The sequence below is a fragment of the Carlito syrichta genome, unplaced genomic scaffold (assembly GCF_000164805.1).
Source record: "Carlito syrichta isolate Samal-C Ts95f unplaced genomic scaffold, Tarsius_syrichta-2.0.1 Scaffold302281, whole genome shotgun sequence".
NCBI lineage: Eukaryota > Metazoa > Chordata > Mammalia > Primates > Tarsiidae > Carlito > Carlito syrichta.
This window is the reverse complement of record NW_007246377.1, coordinates 116,768-129,925: the sequence shown is the minus strand read 5'-3', so window position 1 is coordinate 129,925 and position 13,158 is coordinate 116,768. Positions and strand designations below refer to the sequence as shown.

At 35.7% G+C, this 13,158-nt stretch overlaps 1 protein-coding gene across 1 annotated transcript in view; it reads left to right on the top strand.

Annotated features, from left to right (window-relative positions):
* The window catches only part of LOC103258548 (protocadherin-15-like), a gene marked incomplete at its 3' end in the record, with an annotated part of 169,198 nt that overhangs the window by 48,706 nt on the left and 107,334 nt on the right, over window positions 1-13,158 (top strand). The window contains exon 4 of the mRNA XM_021711428.1: window positions 1,183-1,302. Coding sequence (XP_021567103.1) covers window positions 1,183-1,302 — 120 coding nt within the window. The remainder of the gene's footprint in view (window positions 1-1,182; window positions 1,303-13,158) is intronic.

Sequence of the window (13,158 nt, the reverse complement as noted above, 5' to 3'; positions counted from 1 at the left end):
GTGACAGAGTGAGACTCCAACTCAAAAAAAAAAAAAAAAAAAGAAACATCATATTGTACATAGTAAATATATACAAGTTATATTTTTATTTGTAAGTAAATAAATAGGAAATTTGAAAAATCAAATCATAGCTACATAGAATGGGTGATATTTTATACAAGGGAAAGATGTCTTTTGGGACTGAGTTTGCATTTAAAAAAATGAAACACCAACTTGGAGGCTATTTTTTGAACTAACATCTCCACAAAGTTCATCCTGCAGTGGTCTTCTGGTGTTCTTATATGTACCACTTAAATAATCTCTTCTCATTTAATTCTCAGCTGTTTAAAATTTACTTTTGAAGATGCTTGCCAGTAAGGTTGGTTTCATAAATACCCAACTTCCTTGTACTTATGACTTCTTTCTTTAATCATAATTATATTATTTTCCTAAATCAAAGATTGCAAGCTAGTGTGATTGTTGGGGCAATGGGCATATTTTTTCAACTCACTTATAGTTTTATTTTCTGAAATCTATCGCAACCTCAGAATCAAGACACTTCTTTTTTTGAAAAAAATATTTATTTTAGATTCAAGGGGTACAAATGCAGGTTTGTTACATATTGCGTGATGATGAGATTTGGGTTTCTATTAATCTTGTCCTCCAAATAATGTGCATGGTACTCAGTGGTTATTTCTTTAGCCCTTACCTTCCTACCTCCGCTTCCCCTTTAACAGTCCCCATTGTCTGCTGTTTCCATCCTTATGCCCTTGTATATTCCATCCTTATGTCCTTGTATACTCAGTGTTTCGTTTTTTAATTTTAAAATAAGATTTTTTTCTGCAACCTAAATTCTAGATTATACATAACAATACATCAAGGTTCTTTAGGAAGAAACAACAGATATGTTTTCTCCACAAGTGTGAAGATGTTAAAGCTTATCAATCAGTCCAAATGCGCTTCACACTGCATTCAGGGTTTCTATTTCTTCACCCATAGCAAGGATTGTGAAGTTGGACATTTCAGACGTTTTAAGAGCTCTTATGTAAGGTTCAAAATTGTTCTTGTGAGGTGCTTCAGTTTAGTGGTTGTGAGCTGCTAACTTTTCTCTTCCTTTGTGTAATAAAGAGCTGGTTTTTGTGCTAGAACATTTCTGATGTGCAGCTGATGAAATGAAACTTTTTTCTTTCATTTTATTTTCAGCTCACTCCAGTTGGCACCACAATATTTACAGGATTTTCAGGAGACAATGGAGCTACGGACATTGATGATGGCCCAAATGGACAGATAGAATATGTTATTCAGTATAATCCAGATGATCCGGTATGTCAACATCTGTATGCAATGTAATTTCATTATGAGGAAGAAAATTATTTATTCTATATTTTTAAAAGCTTTGTTTGATGGTATTTGGAGGTAAATGTAAAATATATTTATAGGTTTAATAGTCCTTCCTTAGTAAGTTTCCATTACGTTCATGGAAGCCAAAGCTTTCTAAAGAAATCACTAGAGGTAATACAACAAATGTGAAGTATTATGTTTTATGCAATTTAAAAATTAATACCAGCACTATTAATGATCCCAGCTATCCTGCCAATGAAACCAAAGATGTAAGGTAGAAGACAAAGCTTCTAGCTGTAGGCTTTAGATTTTTTTTTTTTCTTTTGCACTAGGCCAAAGGATCTCTACAATTTTTTGTGGGCCATAAAGTCATTTCCTCCAATGATGTATTGTACAAAAATATATTATACAAAAAATAAAACAGATAAAATCAGAATTCTTTAAACGATGCTAGAACCAGAAGTCCTGCCTGCCATTTCCCCTTCTTCCTCTCTTGTAATTTCTTAGAAGACCATGGGCTCCCTGAAGCAACTTTAAAGCCACTTCTTAAGTGAGCTTTCTAATTTAATGTTTCTGCTTTATGTTATAAACAATGGTGAAGTTAGCAATTTGCCTTTATTTTTTGCCTTTATATTTCTTATGTAAGCTTTAATCAAAGAAGCAAAAAAACAAGCATAAATTCAGTTGAGCATGCAGCGACTGAGAACTCACAAGACCTGCCTCATAAATGGATTGTAAGGCTTAAGTGGATCATGAGGGCATTTTCTCGTTTCATTCTTGCAAATCAGTTATTTGGTAGTAGTAATAGTATCTCTACTGCATAGGGAACAAAACCAACCCGCAGGTAAGCTGATTTGCTGATGCAACACAGACACTTCTAAACTGGAGAGTTCCACTTCCCAGCAGCATGCACTCCACTTTTCCTCTATTGTGTTTTCATGAAATAGTTACAAGTGACTATGTTAACATTTCCAAAACATTTGAACAATAAAAATGAAACAAAATTTAAATATTCCACCAGCATAGCAGGGTCAAGGGGTGATTTCTTAGTTTGATTCTCCCTAAAAGAGAAAGTCTCTACATGTTTTTAGGCAGACAATAAAACCAAGAGATTGGGACATGAGGAAAATGTGACAGAGAAGGACAGTGTGAAGTTTAGACAAGAAAAGAAGCAGAAGAGATTTAAAACAACAGCAGAGGAGAAAAGGGCAACAGAAATGTTTTTCCTTAAAAGTAGAAACTGCTGACTGCGCATTCTATTTCCAAACCACTCTTTTTTTTTTTTTTTTTTTTTGCTCTTTAGTTTTGCTTTCTTTTTTGAAAAGTTAATTGTATGTGTGTTCCATGTTTCTAACATACATTTTATGAAGGTGACTTTCTAGTCTTTATTCCTAAATTGTCAAAATGAAACCTCCCAGCAAGTATAGAATGGCCAATTCATGTATTTTAGAGAAATATTTATTGCATGCAAAAAAAAAAACTATCCAAGATTTAGGTGTAGTTTAAGACCAAATATTTAGAAAGTATCTTTTAGAAGTTTTGTAAGGCTGAAATTCCTTTTTAGTTGTATAGTAATTCCTTCTAAATGTTTCTTCTTCCAGGGATTTGTGGTCTTAACATCAAATATAATATGTACCTCGTACTACCTACAGGATGGATAATCCAATCAGCCACATGCAGTTTAAAAATTACAAAAAAAAAAAAGAAAAATTTTTATTTCAGCAAGCTGGCACTACTGTGGAATAATTAAAGAAGTTATCTGAGCATGTTCCTTATTCAACTGGCAAAAGAATAACACATCATGACAACACTTAGCTCAGAGCATATTGGAGGAGAAAGCATTTAACCAAAGTATACCCTTAGTACCACCTTTAACTATAGCTTAGCGTGAACTTCAGTGCCAGCCTCTTCTAAGACCAGTGAGAGAAGTACATGATAATTTTATATACTTCCTCTAATAAGTCTCTAGTAATTATGTTTATATTAATAGTACCACAACGTTCTCATGTTTATCTATTACAGTAAAAAAGAAATTGTATGGATAATGAAAAGATTATTTAATCTTAAATAAATGTGGCCACCCCTGACTTTTATAATTTCCATCAAATTAGTCTCACATTGTGTGGTAAATGATAGAAAATATAGATTGGTCTGTCCTACTTAAAAATCTCTGTCTTTTTTTTTTTTTTTTTTTCTTCATCTGATGCTTCATTATTCATGAACTGAAGTCCCTTATTAGTGACCTGGAGTTTCATTCAACTCATAGACATTTCATTGGTGCAATAGTTTTAAACAATTGTAGAGACAATATCTAAAACTCAAGAAATTTCACATTCAAAGTTAGCTTCCTCTCCTCACTTGAAAAACATAAATATAGCCGGGCTCGGTGGCTCAGCCTTTAATCCCGTACCTTTGGGAGGCTGAGGTGAGTGAATTGCCTGAGCCCGCAGGTTCGAGACCCGCCTGGGCAGCGAGACCTCATCTCTACAATAAATCAAAAAATCAGCTGGGCGTGGTGGCACATGCCTGTAATTCCAGCTACTCGGAAGGCTGAGGTGGAAGGATCACTGGAGCCCAGCAGGCCGAGGCTGCGGTGGCCGGGAGCGGCCACTACACTCCAGTCTGGGCGACAGAGTGAGACTCCAACTCAAAAAAACAAAAAAACAAAAAAACAAAAAAACATAAATATGGCAACAGTGGTTCTGATTTCCAATAAGATAACAATGAGCTAGATTGGAATACTACCACACACACACACACACACACACACACAGACACACACACACACACACACACACACATCCCAGATCATTTACATGATCTGATGCTTCCTTGTAGACATTGTAGATGTAACCGCTGCCTTCTAATAATGCAAATTATTTTAATTAATTATTCATATCACTTTAAACACTGGGCTCCAGTTTTTCTGATATGAGAAGTCAATGGAAATTTAAATCATGTTTCTTAAATATAATGTGCAATATTTTTCTGTTTACAAATTTTCCTTTTAATATTGGATGATCAACAACTTGAATATGACATGCCAAAGTATAGTTCTCTTCATAATTATCTTTTCTGGAGGGTTTACTGAGCGTCTAGAATTTCTGAATATGCCTTTGTTCTTCAAAAATTAAAGAAGTAGTCAATCATTATTTGTTCAATATTTTCATCTCCTTCTAGGACTCCAATTATAGGCACATTGGACATTTTGATATTGTTCCAAAGGCTTCTGAGACTCTGTTCAATTATTTTCAATATATCTTTATCAAACGTCTGCAAACAATATATTTTCTATTGATCTATATTTTAGGTTACTTCTCTACCATCTTTATTCAGTTTTTAAATCTATCCAGTGATCATTCTTTCTCTTTGTTTTTAAATTTCCAATAACATATTCTACAAGTCTAAGTTTTCCATATTTTTTATGATTTTTTTCCTTGCTGAGATTTCTTTTTTTCCACTGGTAGTGCACAAATGTTTTTTACATCTCTAAGCACAGGTATAGTTATAATAGCTACTTTAGTATCTTTGCTTGTTCTAACATTGGTCTTTCTTGATTGTCTCTCCTAGAAAAAGAATTATATTTCCTGGTTCATAGTGTCAAATTGTTCTGGACTATATGCTGGATATTGTGAATGTTATGTTTGGAGAGACTCTTGATATTACATTTCTCTGAGGAATTTTTTTGGTTTATTTTTAATTTTAGCAGTCAGCTTGGTTGAACTCAAACAGTTTCTCTTGAGAGCATCTCAAATCTCTTTTCAGTATGTAGTTTTTCTCAATTGATCTGCCTGCAGTCTACTCAGTGTTAGTGTGCTTTAGAGATCAACTAAAGATTTGGACATTGTTTAAAAGTAGAATTTTTGTTCTCTCCCTTTTTAGCTTTCTCTTTCACAATATTCCACCCTCATTTTCCACCAGCTTTGATTGTTCCCAGATCTATTTCCTGCAACTCCAGGCCAGAAAAATTTACAGACTTTTTAATCAAGGTTTAACCTATGTGAGCATGGTGCTGAATTCAAACTTCCCTTAGGCTAACTGCCATTAAACAGGAAACTCATCCATGTAGTCTCTTCTTCCAACTATCCATTTCCCTCTAGAAAATGCCTACTTTTATTCTCTTTCCAAGGATTCTTTTGATTCTTCCCTCCCAAGTATGGCAGATATTTTGTTTGTTTTTTGGTATTTTGTCCAGGGTTGAGAAGTGTTTTTTTGTTGTTGTTGTTGTTTGTTTGTTTTGTTTTGTTTTGTTTTGTTTTGAGGAAGGATTTGGTCAAGTAGGCATTAATCAGCAATATAGGAGAACAAGTAATTCCCAATGAGTTCCTTTCTTCAATATATCTTTAGAAAACTAGACTTCTTACTCATTTTTGCCTTTGAATCATTCTGGATTTTCTAAATATTGGACAACATCATCAATAATAAAAGCATTTCAAAAAAAAAAGCAAACATCAAAAAGTAGCACACATTTATAGGATCCATGACTATCAAACTGTAGTGATATGCTGTTAGCTAATCTAGCACTATTCCATTTATAACCAGAAACACTGAAATGTCAAATCTACTTCATTCTGTTTTCTTTATAATAAAGGCATAACTGGGAAAGTATTAGAACTGAGGTGCTTATTAATCTCTCTCTAAAGAAAAAAAGATAATGCTTTTCAGTTGAGAACATATGTGAAGATACCCTCACACCAGTGTTTTCTAAAGTATAAGAAAGAAAAATGTAATATCACTTTAAATTGTTAAATTGTAGACTCAACAAATGTAAGAATTATTAATTCCTTAAACTGTTTGTCATCACAAATCTTTCAGACAAGCTTATTAGGAAATAAGCATAATATTTTGGTTTTCTATTGCTTTATGACTTTTACGAACTTCTAAAAAGTTCTGTGACTTAATAGTTTTGGCATAGCTTAGCTGGGTCTTTTGCTTAGGCTCTCTCAAGTGTACAATCAAGGGGTTGACCAAATTAGTTCTCACATGAAGGCTTGATTAAAAAACAATTTTCTTCCAATCCATTCATTGTTGTCAGATTGTTGTCAGAATTTATTTCTTTATGATTGCAGGACAGAGGGCTTTGACTTTTTGTTGTCTGCTGACTGGAGGTTACTTTCAACTCTTGGAGGCTACCCTTAGTTTCTTGCCATGTGGTCTTTGCTAAAGTAACTGCTTACTTCATCAAGTCTGTAAGGAGAGTATCTATAGCTAGTCTGTTTGCAAGAAAGAGTTTTGTGTGATCAAATGTAATCACAGGAGTAATATCTTATCACCTTAGCCATTCTATTGGTTAGAAGCAAGTCAGAGATTCTACACACAATTAAGGGGAAGGGGTTACAAACATATTAATTGTGTATCAGGACATAGAGATAAAGTATCTATCTGTCATACATACTATAATGTCCAATGTGATTACTCCCACAATTCAATGTCATTTAAATAAATCTACTTTAGCCGGCCTCGGTGGCTCAGCCTGTAATCCTGCGCTTTGGAAGGCTGAGATGAGTGGATTGGCTGAGCCCGCAGGTTCGAGACCCACATGGGCAACTCGGTGAGACCTCATCTCCCCAATAAATCAAAAAATTAGCCAGGTGTGGTAGTGCGTCCCTGTATTTCCAGCTACTCGGAAGGCTGAGGCGGAAGGATCACCGGAGCCTAGCAGGTCGAGGCTACAGTGGCCAGGAGCGGCCACTGCACTCCAATCTGGGCGACAGAGTGAGACTCCAACTCAAAAAAATAAATTAAATAAATAAATAAGTAAATAAATCTACTTTGAAAAAGTATCTTTGAGGTCTTTTTTTCCCCAAGCTACAAAATAGTGATGAAGTTTCTATTCTGGTATTATGCAAGGTAAATTGAAGATGGACATTTGAATTATTAAGATCTTTTTTTTTTTTTAACCTTACCTGTGTTTTCTTCTTGATATGGAAAATTTCCTAGGAAATGTGGAATGAGAAAAGATGGAGCATTTTTACTGGTCAAAATAATATTTCAATTATAGCCAAATGTTGCAAATGCTTCACCATAATAAAACACTTTTATTTAACTTATGAACAAAATCAGAAGAGTTAAAATTGAGCTTTTCTTGTCTTTTGCCATTCTTTTTATTTCCATTCAAATTATCTTCAAAAATAAAGAAGCAACTTTGGGGATAAAGAACTGCTGGCTTGATTGAACCAATTTTAAGCAAAATTTACACAGTTTACCACAAAAGTTTTATTCTCCCTGTCTTTGCAAACATGCTGGGAGTATACTTTTCTTGCCTGGAGGAAATTACTTGCTTCAACTAATGAAATGTGAACTCATACAACCAATGTACTAATGTAATAATCATATATCCTCCCACTACTGCAGTGACGGAAGAAAAACCAATCCAAGTGAAACATTCATTAACTTGGGTGCCAGAATGACAAAAACAGAGCTCACTTATTGGTGTGTGTTAGATGTGTATGTAGACAGGTAGAGTAAGTAAGAAATAAAAGTTTACATAGTAATTTCTGTAGCGAAACATTCTTCTCTCAGTTGATATATTAAAAAAAAAACTTAGTAAATACCTCATTATAAAAGTCAACTAGACAAATTGTCAAAGAAAAAAAACTCAATGACACTTGTGAAAGCATAGAAAGAAAGCATACCACTGAAATAGGTATCGGGACCACTGCAACATTATAGTAGAAGAGATAGATAGGACTCAACTCCAAATAAAACATGGACAGATGGGAGCCAATAAATGGAAAATTACCAAGAGAAAACATTAGGAATAAGGGGCATTCTGACTAAATCAACTTAATTTGATTATTGCTGAAGACAGGCCAGGCTGACTGACCATCACTTGGGAATAGCAGAGGTTGAATAACTTGGTCATGTATCTAGGGTGATTTAGATATTGAAGGTGTGTGTGTTCTTTAAACTGACTTAGCAGGGCTCTTTGCTAAAATTTGATTTTACAAGGAAGTATACAGTTGGGCCTAGGGACAGATTCAGAAGCTTGACTCTAGTTTGGTCAAGCAAAGAATCTTTATCAGTTACCACTCTTGTTCAAGAGAAGTGTCATTTTTCTCTTCTCTGAACAACAAAAGTCCATTTTCTCATTTGGTTACCTTTTGTTCATTCAAAACCAGTAAAGCCATCGGTTGGAACCTGGTAGTAGAGAATAGTTACTGGATAGTGTGAATTGTAGATCCTTTATTGAGGGAAACTTAGTTTCTATGATATTTGTGGTATGCTCATCACAGATATTATAAACTATCAAGTTTTTTAAACACCTTCATGGTAATACAAAGTAAGGTTGTTCATAACACATTTAACTAATTAGATTATTTGGGAAAAATAAAGCACTTTGAAATGGTTCAAAATTTTTCATCACATGATCTGCAAAAACATCTGTTGGTAAGAATTTCTTTTTCATGGAAAATGCAAATATGATATGTTTCATTCTGATATTTTAAATCCCACGGTTAGCAAAATTGATAAGACTATTCATATAACAGATTATCATATCACTCTTCTTATATTCATTTTTTATTCTTAATGCCATATGTTTATCCGGGATTTTAAGTGTTTGGAATTAAAATTAGAAGGAAGAAACTGATGACACGCCTTGTACCAGTCTCCAGTGGACTGAGGAAGGAGCATAGCATTGCTGTTAACTACTGCTCCCACTCAGAAAAGCACTGAGGACATTTAAGCAATATGCATAGACAGCTTCTTTCCTGGAGGAATTACAGTAGTGATTCAGTGGGTGGTAACATCATTTATCAACTCCTCCTGAGTAGATTTTCCTTCTTTTGTAATATGCTTGACACCCTATAGCTATGAGAGAATTGAGAAAATATGAGCTATAATTTCTTTTGTAATGTGTAAACATTTGAATTTCCTGAGTCAGGAAGTTAAAACCACAGTGGAAAGGTGAAAGGTTTTTTAACAAGTCACCATCTTGAAGTAGTTCTGTGCGTATGTCAAAGCTAAATTTTGGATGTTTCTAAGATATTTCAGACTCAGCAAAAGTGGTGATTACTTACTCCTAGGTAGATCCTAAAGACAATTATATTATACCTTAATAGTGCTTTACAATGTACATTACATAAGAGTCCCATGCCCTGTAACAGCATAACACTCTTGTTTTACTGAACATTCATGTTTAATTAAGTTACTGTATAAAATTCTTTTTTGTATATAACTTTGAGTCTTGGTGTTTTCACTCCAAGTCTGCTGCCTTTTAACTTTACAACATATATGTCTGTAAAGCCAACTAAGCATTTCTAAATATGGTGTCTTGGGAAATTGGTTAGGACAAGGTAAAATTGACTGCATTGTAATCACTGTGTCCTTAAATATGCAGGTATGTGTTTTTATTTCTGTGGTGGAAGAGGAATAAATTTGTAAGAAACAGAAAAGAGGAAAAGATCAGGTTGTGGGGACCTTTTGTAAGGAGCAAATGTAATCTTATCTGCCCAAATTCCAGTCCCTCTGTGGGACCACATGATGTGGCTTCACCCTCCGCTTTTCAATATAGGCAATTAGGTTAGGAGAGACATCCAACAAATGACAACCAACCTATAGATTGATCTGCAACTGATGATATAACAACCTGGCTTAAGCAGAGAAAAGCTTAAGGCTGAATAGAGACTGTAGGACAACGTTGATACTGTTTATTGGAACTAAGAGGCAAACTCACAGTCATGTTCAAAGTGAGTAAATGGGGGAAACCCAAAAAGAGAGGAATACAGAGTGTGAAGGGAAGAAAAGGGGAAGTATCTTAACAGTGTCAAAAAATTATATGATAATGACAGCTTCTTTTGTTTGTTTTGTTTGTTTTGACTTTTTTAATCAATATTTTTTATTATGATATTGTGGGGTACAGTTAAGGGTTAGGTATACAAATATGCTTCGTTCAGACACCCATGTTGATAAGAGGTATCTCCGCATCCCCAGACAGATATTTATTACCGTTAATCCCATCTCCCTTACCCTCCCCCGCCCATGGTTTCCCACCACTGTCAGTCATTTTCTATGGTATTATGTTGGATGTTCAAGGTCCACTATATGACTGAGAACATGTGAAACTCAGATCTTTGTTTCTGTGAGAGATCACTCAGTATTATGGACTCTAGTTCCATCCAGGTTGCTGCGAAATTCATGATTTTGTTCTTTTTTATGGCTGTGTAGCATTCCATCATGTATATGTACCACATTTTCTTAATCTAGTTCTCTTTTGATGGGCAGCATGGTTGCTTCCAGGTTCTTGCTATTGTGAAAAATGCTGCAATAAACACACGTGTGGAGGTATCTTTTTTATAGAGTGATTTGAGGTCTTCAGGGTATATTCCCAGTAGGGGGATTGTGGGGTCATATGGGAGGTCAATATTTAGAGTTTTTAGGAATTGCCATACTGTTTTCCACAGAGGTTGCACTAGTTTGCACTCCCATCAACAGTGTAGAAGTGTTCCCTTTTTGCCACACCCTCTCCAGCAACTGTTATTTTTTGAGTTATTGATAATTGCCATTGTGACTGGAGTTAGGTGGTATCTCAGTGTGGTTTTGATTTGCATGTCCCTGATGATTAGTGAGGTTGAACATTTTTTTGTGTGTCTGTTGGTTGCTCGGATGTCTTCCTTTGAGAAGAGTTTGTTCATATCTTTTGCCCATTTTATAATGGGGTTATTTGTTTTTTTCTTTTCAGCACGTTTGAGTTCCTTGTAGATCCAAGATGTTAAGCCTTTGTCAGACCTAGAGTTGGCAAATATATTTTCCCAGTCTGTAGGCTGTCTCCCTGCTCTCTTGATGGCTTCTTTGGCTTTGCAGAAGCTTGTCAGTTTAATGAGGTCCCACTTGTCTATCTTCTCTCTTAGAGCCTATGGGTTTCGGGTTTTCTTCAGGAATTGGATGCCAGTTCCAATTTCCATGAGGATATGTCCTTCATTTTCTAAGGTTCTTATGGTTTGAGGTTTTACATTAGGTCTCTGATCCATTTAGAGTTAATTTTTGTGTATGTGGATAGATAGGAGTCCTGTTTCAATCTTCTGCATGTGGTCAGTCAGTTTTCCCAGCACCATTTACTGAATAGGTTCTCCTCTCCCCCAGTGGTAGGTGGTGGAGGATTTGTCGAAGATGAGTTGGTTGAGAAATTGAGGTTTTGCTTCTAGAATCTCAATTCTATTCCATTGGTCTATATGCCTGTTCCTGTACCAATCCCAAGCTGTTTTGATTATTCTAGCTTTATAGTAAAGTTTGAAGTCTGGTAATGTGATACCATCTGCTTTGGTTTTTTTTGCTGAGGATTGTTCTGGCTAATCTTGGACGTTTGTGTTTCCATATGAATTCCTGTGTGTTTTTTCTAGGTCTGAGAAGAATATTGCTGTTAATTTGATGGGTATTGCATTAAATCTGTAGATTGCCTTAGGTAAGATGGACATCTTCACAATGTTGATTCTTCCAATCCATGAGCATGGGATATTTTTCCACTTGTTTGTGTCATCTTTGATTTCTTTGAGCAGTGTTTTGTAGTTTTCATTGTAAAGGTCTTTCATGTTTCTGGTTAGGAAGATGCCAAGGTATTTCATTTTTTGTGGCTATTGTGAATGGAATTGTGCTTTTTATTTGAGTTTCTGTCTGTTTATTACTGGTGTAAAGAAATGCGATTGTCTTTTGCACATTTATTTTATATCCTGAGACTTTGCCAAAGTCTCTTGTCAGTGTAAGGAGGTTTTTGACAGATTCTCTTGAGTTTTCAAGGTACACAATCATGTCATCTGCAAAGAGCGATAGCTTGACTTCCTCTTTTCCTATTTGAATGCCCCTGATTGCCTTCTCTTCTCTGATTGCTCTACCCAGGACTTCCAATACTATATTGAACTGGAGGGGTGAGAGTGGGTATCCTTGTCTTGTTCCAATTTTCAGGGGAAATGGTTCTGGTTTTTGTTCATTTAGGAGAATGCTGGCTGTGGGTTTCTTGTAGATAGCTTTAACTATTTTGAGGTATGTAGCCGGGCTCGGTGGTTCAGCCTATAATCCCGTGCCTTTTGGAGGCTGAGGTGAGTGGATTGCCTGAGCCCGCGTGTTCAAGACCTGCCTGGGCAGCGAGACCTCATCTCTACAATAAATAAAAAAATCAGCTGGGCATGGTAGCGCATGCCTGTAATTCCAGCTACTCGGAAGGCTGAGGCGGAAGGATCGCCGGAGCCCAGCAGGTCGAGGCTGTGGTGGCCAGGAGCAGCCACTACACTCCTGTCTGGGCGACAGAGTGAGACTCCAACTCAAAAAAAAAAAAATAACTATTTTGAGGTATGTTCCCGTATGCCTAGATGTTCCAGGGTTTTTATCAAGAAGGGATGCTGGATTTTGTCAAAAGCTTTTTCTGCATCTAGTGACATAATCATGTGGCTTTTGTTTTGACATCTGTTGATATATTTAATTACATTTATGGTTTTACGAATGTTGAACCAGCCTTGCATCCCAGGGATGAAGCCTACCTGGTCATGATGGATGATTTTTGAGATGTGTTGTTGAATCCGGTTTGCTAGGATCTTGTTGAGAATTTTAGTACCTATATTCATCAAAGATATTGGCCTGTAGTCTTCTTTCTTTGTTGGGTCTTTACCTGGCTTGGTTATCAATGTGATGTTGGCTTCGTAAAATGATTTGGGGAGAGTTCCATCTTTCTCAATCGCCTGGAATACCTTCAGTAGGATTGGTATAAGCTCCTCCTTAAATGTCTTGTAGAATTCTGCTGGAAAGCCATCTGGTCCAGGGCTTTTTTTATAGGTAGTTTTCTTATTGCATGGTCAATTTCCTTGATTGTTATTGGTCTATTTAGGGTCTCAATTTCTTCTTGTTTCA